Source organism: Filicampus tigris, chromosome 13 (assembly GCF_054856515.1).
Source record: "Filicampus tigris isolate MCC_2025a chromosome 13, RoL_Ftig_1.0, whole genome shotgun sequence".
Taxonomy (NCBI): Eukaryota; Metazoa; Chordata; class Actinopteri; order Syngnathiformes; family Syngnathidae; genus Filicampus; species Filicampus tigris.
Genome location: NC_141229.1, coordinates 16,953,505 through 16,966,208, shown reverse-complemented (window position 1 = coordinate 16,966,208; position 12,704 = coordinate 16,953,505). Strand labels below are relative to the sequence as shown.

Genomic DNA, 12,704 nt, shown 5'->3' with positions numbered 1-12,704 from the left:
CGCACACTCACCCCCATGGAGAGAGCGACCACGTGGGAACAATCTCTTTGTATGACTTTGCATTGATTTGTTTGACAGATGAAGCAGCTGCACAATTTGCATCAGGGCGTCAGAGTTGCCTTAGAGAAAGACTGAGTCTTCTTCAAGTAAGTCATGACAGATGTTATTTTACCTAGTGGTTTTCTTCATGTTTGTGAGTTTGAAATGGCATTCTCTGACTGGTAGAATTTAATGACAAATGGTCCCTTAAAGGGGAAACCCAAACATATTTTTCTCAAGACTATGTTCTATGCAAGCCCACTAGTTGAAAGAAAGGCATTCTGATAAATATTGCGTTTGTGGAATAACAATTAATCCACCCGTTTTTGGCCATCTCTGAGAGCGGCCATTTTGTCACTTCTGTGACTGAAAATGACATCACAACTACCCAGGGCTCAGGTAACAACCAATCACGGCTCAGCTTTAGAAAACAGGCGAGCTGTGATTGGTCGTTCCCAGAGCCCTGTGTAGTTGTGATGTCATTTTCAGTGGACAGAAATTACAAAATGGCCGGATGGGTGGATTTTGCTGCTTAACTCATATTGCACAAACGCACTAACCTTGTTTCAACTAGTGGGCTTGCATTGAACATATTCTTGAAAAAAATATGTTTGGGTTGATTTCCCCTTTAAAACAAACGCATGAATGAATAATTCATGTTTCCAGACAACATGCACAGATCAAAATAGTATAGAAATTGGAGACTTGAAATTTGTCCATAGGTGTGAATGTGACTGTTCTCTGTCTACATGTGCACTTTGATTGGCTGGTGATCAGTCCGGGATGCCTCTTCAGATCACCCTGAACAAGGGGTAAAATAAAAGCCATGGGTGGACTTTACAAAACTTTTTTAAATGTATTATCAGTATTTTGTGTGAAGTACCGTAAGTAATATTCCAGAGTAGTGTTTCCATTACAGCAGTATAGAGTAGTATAGAATATCTTGGCTCGAGGGATCAAATATTACACCTCTCATTCTATAAAACAGTTTTGAAATCCTACAAACTCCAGCTAGAATAACAAAATAAATGTGTTGTCTGTGCATGTAGAAGGTAATGGATCACATTGTATAGGTGTACCCCTGGTGTGGTTGGTAAATTACTGTTATGTTGTACTCTAAACACTGGCAAATGTCACAATCTTAACAGCCTTTTTTCCCTATGCATGATTAATCCATTTAAAAAAGAAGGATTGCATCTATTGATTCCCTCATCCCGTTTAAACACTGCTTATCGTGTTCATGGTCACAGGGTGCTGGAACCCATCCCACCTGACTTCAGACGAAAGGCGGTCCACACCTTGAACTGGCCGTTAGGTCAGTTGCAGGGCACATAAACAAGCACACAATCTTTCACAGCATCACCAAGTGGGAACTGGACCCATGTTGCCTGCATGCAGGTGTACCACTAAACCATCAGTGACCCTAGAAGGAAAGCAGTCCCCATAAAAATCCTTGACAATTACCACAATCCTTGTTGGCATTGTGCTCTTATTCTTTTCATGCTTTTTAAAGAGGAAAAACCACAGCAATCCTTGAGTCTGTATTATTTTGACAATTTCCACAAGGGTGTTAAATCATTTGTGGTGGATTTACGTTATCCGAGGGTTTCCACTCGATTTGTCGGTGTCCTTGCAGTGCCCAGCTCTACTGAACTGCTTAACCGCCTGACGGCAGTCAGGTGAAATATTAACTTTTGTTCTACGGTAAGATGCTTCCTTATTAGTAGAAACGGTTGAAACAGTTGTCTGTGTGTGTCCAGATGTCGCCCTAATGGAGAAGAGGTGTTTAGTCATCACCCGAGCGACCCATAAATCATGTCCCACAGATACTGGGCTTGTCTGAGCAATCAGAGGAGGAGCAATGAGTGGGGATGCGTTACCTTTGGAGGGCAATCCACTGATCACAAGATGCGGCTTTACTAAAGGACAATACTTGTATTCTAGAAACTCAGATATTAAGAAAATCATTTTTTGTCACCAGTAATGGCATCAGTCTCCATGGGATTTGTCCATATATGCTGATCTTTGATGTCGACTCGACGCATTTGACATTAAACATTTTCTTCAGATATACGTCTCCATCTGATCACCAGCCAGTGTGTCCATTGTGGCTTAGGGGAACGTTTTGATGGCGAGGATCCAGCTGGTCCGTGTCAAAGTGAGCTGGACGGTACTTTTGGCTCTGGCCCACCTCACCTACCTGCTATTTGGAGCCATCATTTTCCAGGTTCTGGAGCGAGAGGCCGAGAGCAACAATCGAAACCACTTCCAACTGGAGAAGTTGAATTTCTTGACTAATTACACCTGCTTAGATGGACCGGCTTTGGAGAAATTTGTTCAGGTTTGGCTTGTTTCTGCTCCTGTCGTGAAAAACCTTGTCATGAATGTGATGATAAATAGACAGCTTAGTAGTGTCTGTTTTAATCATTGAGTAAATTTGAGGAGGAAGAGAAAAAAGAAAGATCAATATCATTAAAGGGTGAAGCACATGCTAATAAAATGACCTAATGAATCAACATTCGATCAATCGTGTCAAGGTTTTACTGTGAGTGCGTTGCACTTGTTTGCTCAGTCAGAGTCATTTGCTGTTTTGGAGCAATTCAAACTTGAAAAGAATAAAACGGATGACTTCATTGGAATAAGTGAGTTTTTCATGTTCTGTAGGCACAGACCTAACACTCTACAATTTATTTATTTTTTCAAATCGATTGTGATGCTCTGGCATCGCCTGAAGCATCCATATTACACTCTAAAAACAGTTGGGTTAAAAATAACACATTTTTGGGTCAATTTTGGTGTCATTTTTAACCCAACTGTTTTTAGAGTGTACCAAACAATAATGTCACAAAATGTATGACTACTGAAATGGTGATGATGTTGTCTCAATTAACTTTTGACTAAAAATTGCTCCGTGGAAAATGAGGGGTTTGTTTAATTGAACATATTGATGAAGCTCTAGAAATCCATAACTTCTTCTGTTGTGTGAATGGCAACATGTGCATACACATGGTTGTTTTGGTCCTTCTTTCATCTAATTGAAAAACATTTATTTGTTCTTCCTGTCACACTGTGTCCTTGGCATGGATACTTTAGATGACCAGAGATCTATTTGTAATTAAAAAAATACAATGTAATCATTTTCAGATGAATTATGGTGTGTTGCAGATCACTTCCATGATGGGCATTTGTGTATGGTGTCTGCGCTGTTATCAACCTGTATTATAGTGCCCGGTTCTTTTTTTGAGGAGGAGTTGCCAACACAATGTATCAATATTGATGTGGAATTTATAAGGGAATGACAATTTGTAGTTTTGATTAAAAAAAAAAAAAAAAAAAAAAAAACGTTACTAAATGAACATGTGTGGATGCTTTCACAGGTGATTTTAGATGCTTGGGAAAGGGGCGTGAATCCCTCGGGCAACTCGACTAACCCCAGTAATTGGGATTTCAGCAGCGCCTTCTTTTTTGCCGGCACTGTGGTCACAACTATAGGTGAGAGCCTTGTAGGCCTCCCAGGCGGATCGTTTGAATGTCCCGACCTGTGCTGAATGACAAATGCTCCCCTGATTGACAGGCTACGGCAACCTGTCTCCCAGCACGGTGTCCGGTCAGGTCTTCTGTGTCTTTTATGCGTTGTGTGGCATCCCGCTCAACCTGGCCTTCCTCAAACAGCTGGGCAAGTGTCTCACCATTCACCTGGGTCGTCTGGAGAGAGGCATGGTCTCTGTGGTTCCACACAAGGTAATAAAACTCGCATCTTTGGGCGTAAGGTCAGTTTTGTTCGGCTCAGTGTGGAATGTTCAAGTATGCGTGTGTTGTGCTTCTCTAGCAAACTGTCGAGGCGTTGGCAGTGAGCTCCTTCTTCATCACCGGAAGTCTGCTGTTTCTGGTCATCCCCCCGCTTTTGTTCAGTTATGTGGAAGGCTGGACATTTGGCGAGGGCTTCTACTTTGCTTTCATTACACTCAGCACCATTGGGTTTGGAGATTATGTGGTGGGTGAGTAGAGCGCAAAACAAGCATTTGCAGTGATTTGCATGGATTGTCTCGGGTGAGGAAGATCGCTAATAGATTACCATTAATAATGCATTTGTGGAATAAGAGTTAAGCAGCAAAATCCACCCGTTTTTAGCCATCTCCGGGGGTGGCCATTTTGCCACTTGCTGTCGACTGAAAATGACATCACAACTTCTCAGGGCTCAGATAATGACCAATCATGGCTCAGCTTCAGAAAATAGGTGAGATGCGATTGGTTGTTACCTGAGCCCTGGGTAGTTGTGATGTCATTTTAAGTCGACAGCAAGTGAGAAAATGGCCGCCCACTGAGATGGCTAAAAATGTGTGAATTTCGGTGCTTTACTCATATTCCACAAACACAATATTAATCAGTTTAGACAAGTGAAGGCACATATTTTTGCCAGGAAATTTGGGGGGTTGACTACTTGACCTTTAATAATAAAACCCTCACAACAGCGATTTGGTTAACTAGGCATGCAACCTGGGAGACGACATGAACGTGTTTTATCCCTTGGTTACTTCTTATCACACTCAATATGCGAACTGCGCCACACGTGCACCTTCAAATCCCCCATGTCACTTGTATGTCGCACCCTCGGCTTGCGTAAAACATAAGGGTGCAATTACTGAAACACACCGATCGGTCTCCTCATCAATTCTCGTTCAAATCTCACTGGAACTCTTCATACACAGACAACTAAAATCGTAATAGATCTTACCTGTAGTTCCTTTGTGTACTTGAGCTCCAGTGTTAACCACGTCATGGCTGATTAGGAGGATTATCAGTCATATACACATCATAACTTTACTTACATTCAACAAAACATTGACAACATTGACATCATCTCCAGGTTTCTGTATGTTTGCCTTGACACATGTTGCTAGGTAGAATTCTTGGAGCGCGATCATTTTTAACTTCCAATTTGGAAATGTCACAGTTGTTTGAGTCACAAACTAGGTGTTCACACTAATAAAATGATTATTTATACTACGCTACAACTATGATAAATATTGATTCATACACATTCATTTTGTAATTGAGTAACTACTCTGTGTTAAATCTTAAAAAACATTGGAAAGAATGAACTATATCTGAGGGGTTTGTCTCTTAAAAACATTGTAAAGAATGAACTACATCCGAGGGGATCATTTTCGTGCTTTCAGCTTATATCGTTCAGGTAGTTGGCGGTTGCCATGTCAATGACACACTGAGACACTAGTGTCCTTATTAAAAGCGAGTGTACCATCAAGATAAACAAGCATAAAATAGTAAAACTAACACATGTTGTTGATTTAAGGTTGATCATTTGACTTTAGTAGTGCCAGGAGCTCTTCAATGGAAATATGCTAAGATGTCTACTCTCACAGGGACCGACCCAGGAAAGGAGTACATCTCTCTGTACCGTAGCCTGGCAGGCATATGGATCATCTTTGCCTTGGCCTGGCTTGCTCTTATCCTCAGCATGGGATCAAGAATAATGGCTCATGTGATAGGCTTGACTCATCCGGGTTTTAAGACACAAGAGGAGGAAGAGGATGTGTCATCCAGTAAACTGGAAGACACCTCAAAGATCTGACACGTGACCTGGGTTGGAATATTCACATGGTGAAGTGAATTGGAAGTACATATTTTATGCTGTTTCATTTTATCCCCAGAGGGAAATACATTTTACACTTCAGATTTACACTTGCAATCCAATTTTGCTTAGGCAAGCAAAATGCAACTGTTTGACAAGTCTACCTCAATAAGCCACACAGTCACCACACAATGTACAAACATTGAAGTCTAAGAAAAGTTGAAATTGCTATGTAAGTTTTGTAATAATTGTGACAGATTGATTTGTTGTTGTTGTTGTTGTTGTTCTTTTTTTCTGTTTACTGTTTATTGTAATAACTCAAGAGACTCCAAATTTTAAATTCTTACAAGTGTAATGTGCTTATTGGACATTTTATTGGGTAGAGCTGTATCAAACAAAAATGCCTTTACAAAGACAGTAACGGTCAGTTTTGATGGACGCTGTTTAAATACAATGTTTATTTTTGTAATAGTAGTTTGCAGTGTTGTAGAACCGTACTGCACCCCACTGAGAATTTTGTGATACTGTACCTATTTGGTCATTATTTTTTTCAATTAAAGATTGACAAGAAAACATTGTAATTCTACACCACTACAAACTAAAGCCACAATAATAAACATATTGTTATATTAATACTAGCTTAATCAGTCAATCCATCCATCTTCTTCCGCTTATTTGTGGTCGGCTCACGGGGGCAGCAGTTAAGCATTAGAGAGTCCAATCAACTTACCATGCATGTTTTTGGAATGTGGTAAGAAACCGGAGTACCCGGAGAAAACCCATGCAGGCACGGGGAGAACATTCAAACGCCACACAGGGAGGCCGGAGTCGGGATTGAACCCACAACCTCTGAACTGTGAGGCGGACGTGCTAACCAGTCGCCCTTCTCAAAAAATTCAGGAGAAGGATATTGTGTCAGGGTTAACTATCGGTGCTTTAAATGGTAACTATCGGTACTTCAAGGGTTAACAATCGGTACTTTAAACGGTTGGTGTGTGCTGACCCCATTTCACATGAGCTTCATTGTTTTCAAGTAGTTAATTTAAAACCAAGCTGCATGCCCTGTTGTAATAGGGTGTGCAAGCACATTATATCCCCTCATTTTTTTTCTTAATTGCATTGTAGAGGTTATAGGCCACATTGATTGAGCAAAGAAGTTTTAAAATGATTAAATCTGTCTTGGTCATAATTTTTTTACAGCACGAAAAAACAGGCATTCAAACAGGGGTGCATACTACATAGACTTTGTATATCCACTGTGTAGACGCATTAACAGGAATCAACATCTGTGTTTGTGTGCCGACGGAAAACTCCAGTGAATGGAGCGTGTTTGTGCTATCTAAAGCAAACACATTAATCAGGTTGTGAGGTAGCCGGGAAGCACATTACATGCAAAAGTGATCCCAGAGAAAAAAAGAGCGAAAAGTGGATTTTACCCTCTCCCATTTTAGTGGGTTTGCTTATAAAATGGGCACTAGTGTCACTTTGTCACCCCCTTCTTTATCAACCAATAAGAAAAAGTGTCTTGAAGGATGAAACGTATATATAGTATCACTTCAACTTCTCGACATGACATTTGTCAGGTATTCAATGTATTCCCATCTGAAAAGAGTCACATTTGACGCCATACCGACATCTCGTTTCTCTGCACTAAATTTGCATGGGAGGCGTCTGATGCGATTGAAACAGTAGTGCGGGTGGAGTTTGATTTGCCTTTACATTTGTGCAGTCAACTCTCATGCCTTGTAGTCGAAAGCCGATAGCTGTGGCGTCTACCTGTGGAACAATTTCCACAAGGAATCAAGATGGGAATAAAGGAAATGTTCAATTTGGCCCGAGTTCCTTCCATCCTTATGCTGGGGGTGGTTTATGTGGCCTACGTGCTCATTGGCGGGGTGGTTTTTTGGAAGTTGGAGGGCAATCTCGGGGAGAAGGACCTCAGTCTCTTATTGATGAACAGACAGAAGCTGTTGTCCATGTACACGTGTCTGGACCAAGATGGCCTCGAGGAGGTGGCTCAGGTGAGGATGATCACTCACCACTGTGTTCTCCAAATCTTTAATCCCCAGCCATCCATTTTCTCCACCGCTTAACCTCACTTGGGTCTCTGGAGCCTATCCCAGCTGACAGTGGGCAAGATACACCCTGGATTGGTTTCCCACCAATCGCAGGGCACAGATAGACAAAACCATTCACACTCACATTTATGGACGATTCAGCGTCATGAGAGAGTCATCAAAAAGTGGCGAGCACATCGGCATCACAGTTCTGAGGTTCGAGGTTAGAATCTCTGTTTCTGCTTCCCCGTGTTCCTTCCAACAAAAACATCATTCACAGTGTAGGTACAGTTCCCACTCCGTGACAGTGCAAATGATAGTTTGTCGAAATGTGCCCCGTGATTGACTGCCGACCAGCTACGTTGCACCCTGAACAGGATACGCTGTAGGAAATGGATGGATGCATAAAGCACATAAAATAAGTTAAAATAGACAAATACAAAAAAAAAAGATCTCGAGAGTGACATCTGCTGGAATCATTCCACGCTTAAAGACAAGGCAAGTATTGCCCGCAAATGCTTGAAGCATTCCATTCTTAAGTCTGCCGTTACTTTCACTAAGGATAGCTTATCACCCGTGCCTTTAAATGGGGGACCACCTGATTTCCATCTGACCACTTTGCTCTTTTGCTGTTTATGTAATTTGCTTTCAGACTGCATGTCTCCTATTAAAATACTTCAACAGATGCTCTTTTAAGCTGTTGCTATGCAAAACATGTTTGTGTGGCTCTGTTTTCTCAGATTCTACAGCTGCTTTATTTAGTACGTCCCAGTGATCCTGTGAAAGTTTCATTTTAATTTAGCGTCATATTCATTTGCAATTGGCATGTATATCACAATTCCTGATGCTGGCTGCTCAGTTATTATTTACAGCATGTCACACATATTGAAAAGTGATAGGCCGAAAAGCCCTGACCGTGTCCTGTTCACAGTTGGGCCCTTGGGCCACATTTGAACCATCATTCACTCCCAAATGTGCACCACATCCTTGAGTTTTATTTACCGCACATCCTCGCCAAAGGAAATTTTGCTTTGGTGACGATGACAGCTAGAATAACTGCATGTCACGGTTTTACTCTCAATTTTTCACTCACACTAGTGGCCAGACTAACTGCTCTAGCCAAGTTAAGGCACATCTTTCATAGTGACACTTTAATATTCACTTCCTATCATTTGTGGAATTAACATCTTATTTAGGAAAAGAAACTAGTCCAGCAATACCTATGAGGTCAAACTGACAAAAAAGAAAAAGAGTCAGTGATGGTGTAGTGGTTTACTCACCCAAACAAGCCCCTTATATTCCATTAGCCTAACAAACACAAACGTGTGAAAAAGCCACTAGCAAACCCAGACAAAACTCACAAGCATGGGGAGAACATGTAAATCAAGATTCGAACCTCAAACGTCACTGTGCTCGCCACTTGGTCGGAGTGCTGCTCATATTCACGTGTGTTTATATTTATTGATTCTATAAGTAGCCACATAGACTGTTGCTCTCTTTCTTCTCTCTACTTTGCTGCCATTTCTCCATTATGAGTGACAAGTTAAGGTTTTTAAGGTTCGCATCATTCTATTCCAACTCTTGATTAATTTACTGATAGCCGACCGTCTTCAAATAAATGCGTCACTATACTTTTATCAAAGGAATAAAACGGGGTGAATTGAAATCCAGTGATGGCAAAAGTACTCACACTCTGTGTTACATAGAAGTACAGATATTTGTGTACACACAGGTAAAAGCAGAAGTACTGATTCAACTCCTTTATTGAAGTAAAAGTGAACAAATATACAGGCTCTGAATAAATATTTTTTTACTCTCAATTTTATACTACACACATTTTGGTAATTCGGTACAACAACAAAAAAAGTTCTCTGCACACAAAATATTTTCCTTAATTTACTTATGATGCTTGCACTAGAACTGAAGGGGGAAAAGATCACTGGACAAACTATGAAAACAATGTGTTCATTCCCACAGCGTTGTGAACTGACGACTACTTTTTTAGTTGGTAAATTAGCTAATGATCCAATTTCAGATTCGACCCTTTTGGAAAACTATCTACTAATCTGTTTTTAAGGCTGGCAAAAGAAACAAAACAGTCACCATGAATTATTGTTGGGGCCGACCACTTCAAACAATTCTCAAAAGGGCCGTAGATGCGGAATACTTTGCTTCTCTGTTGTATTTACGTCTTTTTGACGTTGGGACCTCATCCACGCAGGTTCAAAAAAGTATCGTTCCAATTTTGACAAAGTGGTACAAAGTAAACGACAGATATCCGTTTTCAAATGTAGGGACTGAAAGTAAAACGTTGGTAGAAATATAAATAGGCCTACTCAAGTCAAGTTCAAAGTCCTGGAACAACATCTTCTTAAGTACAGTAAGCTATTGTTGAAATTTCACATTTTCAAAAGACTAGAGGAGGTTGTATTGCATCATTGCTGATATGCAAATTGAAGATTTCAAATTTGTCGATGCACGTCTTTCCTGGTTGTATTTCACACAGGCATGATGATTGTTATGCAAGTCACTGATTGCTGAGTCCTGAGAAGTGCCATGACCCTCTCACAAACCTCAAGAAAACAAATGTCATAACAGTGTCAGCAGGCATTTTTGTTTTTTGTGTTTTTTTTCTCCTCCCAGGTTATTCGAGATGCGTCTAAAGTGGGCCTCAGTTTGAAAGGCAACTGCACCACAGACGGATTCTGGAAATTCACCAGCTCGGCTTTGTTTGCCGCCACTGTGGTCACAACCATAGGTTAGTTAGTTAGATGGATTAGGAAGTTAATTCTGGCCTCGCAATTCACATAATTATAGTAATATCGTAAACATTTTCCATTAGCTCATCTATTACATTTGGCATTATAAATTAGCATTAAGATACCGTATTCTAGTCACTATATGGTTGGGTTTAACCGTTTGGCGTTTTGATATATGTACGTTGTTTAATTGTGTCTTGTTTTGTGTCAGTTTTACACTTAACTTGAATTGAAAGTACTGATAAATGAATAGCTTGAAGCAAGCACGCTTTGCCTCTTATTGGGAGAACTGTGTGCTTGTGAGAGAATGCAAACAGGCATTGGGGAATATGTGTACTTTTAAAAAAGTTTTTTAATGAGTTTAAAAAATTATATTGTCTATCTATGTCATGCGTTTTCACCAATTGAAGATGAGTCTGGAGAGTAACTCTAGTCACAAAACTGTCACACCTACTGTCCCGCCACCTGGTCATCATGGTAACGAAATCCAGACTTGCCATTGGCCCAACAATAAATGAGCCTGGTTCACTTGCAAACGGGCTCACACAGCAGGACAAAAAAAAAGTGTATGTAAAGTGTCACATAATTATTGACAGTTTGACAAAATCTTATCACAAGTATGTTATAAGACTCATATGAACTGTTTTAAATGATGAAAAACAATCATCACATTTATGCTTTGCAGGTTATGGAAACATGAGTCCCAGCTCCACCACTGGTCAGATCTTCTGTGTGTTCTTTGCCCTTTTTGGCATCCCGCTCAATATGGTGGTGCTCAACAGGGTGGGCAAGTACATGCTCGTCACTGAGCGGAACATCTCCGACTTCCTCGAGAGGAAGACCGGCAGACCGGTGAGGAGCTCTTGGATGATCCTTTTGTTGACGCTTCACCTCCTCCTTTTCTCCTCTCAGAGGTGCTCACGCGTCTTGGTCCACTCGGTGTCCTACCTGTCCGGAGTCGTCCTCTTCTTCATTGTTCCCATGCTGGTGTTCCAGCTTCATGAAGGTTGGACGAACTCACAGGCCATCTACTACTGCTTCATCACCCTCAGCACCGTCGGCTTTGGAGACTTTGTAGCTGGTACATCTCAGTGCACGCTCATCAGGCTTTATCACCGCCATCGTCATCGTATTTGGATGTTTCATTTGCAGACAGCAACCCAGACAACGTGAACCCAGAGTGGTACAGCGTCTTCACGGCCTTCTGGATATTTTTCGGCCTGGCCTGGTTGGCGCTCGTCATCAACCATTCCATTGACATCCTGGAGAGCCTCAACACGCACGTCAAACAGTGGTGGGGAGGTGAAAAGCAGGAGGGACAGGAAAGCCGTAACCGCGACACACAGCTAGAGAAGCAAGACGAATTCAAGCAGCCACCTTTTAAAACAGTAAAGTAGAAAACAATTGGGCTCACTGACTCAAATGTACATGATGTATGTGCATGTACATCAAGAGTGTGTTCATAAAAACATTATGGCCAGTGAGCCAAGAATTGTGTTTGCACTCACTTTGACCCTCAAACATGATCTGGCCATGTCCAGGATTACAGTAATGGATTTATATTTTATGCTTGGAAGCAATATTATCTTGAGGAAATGTAGTTGATTTGTATTATTTCTAAAATGTGTTAGAAATTTGAAAATTGTTGGGGGAAAAATGGAATTTCAAAACAGAAAGAAGAATACATTTGTGTTATTACAAGAAAAGAACTTTGATAATGTAACTGCAATATTGTGAGAAAGAAAAACAATGAGACTAAAGTGCAAAGTTTTTCTTGTAACATTTGTATTTAAGTAATTTACTTAGCATAAGTCAAAGTGACTGTATCACTTTGACTTATGCTGCGCAAATTTTAAAACCAGTGTGGCCCTGCAGTTCTGTGATTTTTTTTTCTTCCCTTTCCTTTAAAAACGCAATTTTATTTCTAGGATCAGATGAGTTGTACTCTTTTCTGTAATTCTTTCTGTTCTATATGTGTAATTGGCCCTCTTTCCACTAGGTGGTAGTATTATACAAACAGCACCGTCCTGAAGGAACCGAAACCGGGGCGTCAGCTCTACTGAAATTGTTTTTCCATAACCGAGGTCAGTTGTATTGTACAGACGTCAGGAGCACTTTATACGGTTTCCTCCCTCGTCTGAATTCAAATGCATTAAAATACACATTTTCCACAACACATTTTTTTAATTGAAAGAGTCTGCGTGTACTTTTTAATTCCCACGTGGAAATAAACATATGTGCGGTATTGTACTTAAT

The 12,704-nt window shown here is 40.7% G+C and overlaps 2 protein-coding genes across 3 annotated transcripts; both read left to right on the top strand.

Moving 5' to 3' along the window:
* The first annotated feature begins 3 nt into the window (after positions 1–3).
* On the top strand, positions 4–6,062 carry LOC147137781 (potassium channel, subfamily K, member 16-like). Of its 2 annotated transcripts, XM_086049366.1 has the most exons (6): positions 4–146; positions 2,108–2,380; positions 3,417–3,531; positions 3,614–3,780; positions 3,869–4,037; positions 5,424–6,062. In XM_086049366.1, the coding sequence occupies exons 2-6, from the start codon at positions 2,168–2,170 to the stop codon at positions 5,630–5,632; spliced, it is 873 nt and encodes a 290-aa protein (XP_085905492.1). In that variant the 5' UTR covers positions 4–146; positions 2,108–2,167; the 3' UTR covers positions 5,633–6,062. The 2 variants fall into 2 exon arrangements, with proteins under 2 accessions (XP_085905492.1, XP_085905491.1); XM_086049365.1 differs by lacking the exon at positions 4–146 and having other exon boundaries at positions 1,550–2,380.
* A 1,375-nt stretch (positions 6,063–7,437) lies between these two features.
* Positions 7,438–11,845, top strand: LOC147137780 (potassium channel subfamily K member 17-like). The gene is made up of 5 exons (XM_086050036.1): positions 7,438–7,653; positions 10,333–10,447; positions 11,134–11,300; positions 11,361–11,529; positions 11,601–11,845. The coding sequence occupies exons 1-5, from the start codon at positions 7,438–7,440 to the stop codon at positions 11,843–11,845; spliced, it is 912 nt and encodes a 303-aa protein (XP_085906162.1).
* The last annotated feature ends 859 nt before the right edge of the window (positions 11,846–12,704 follow it).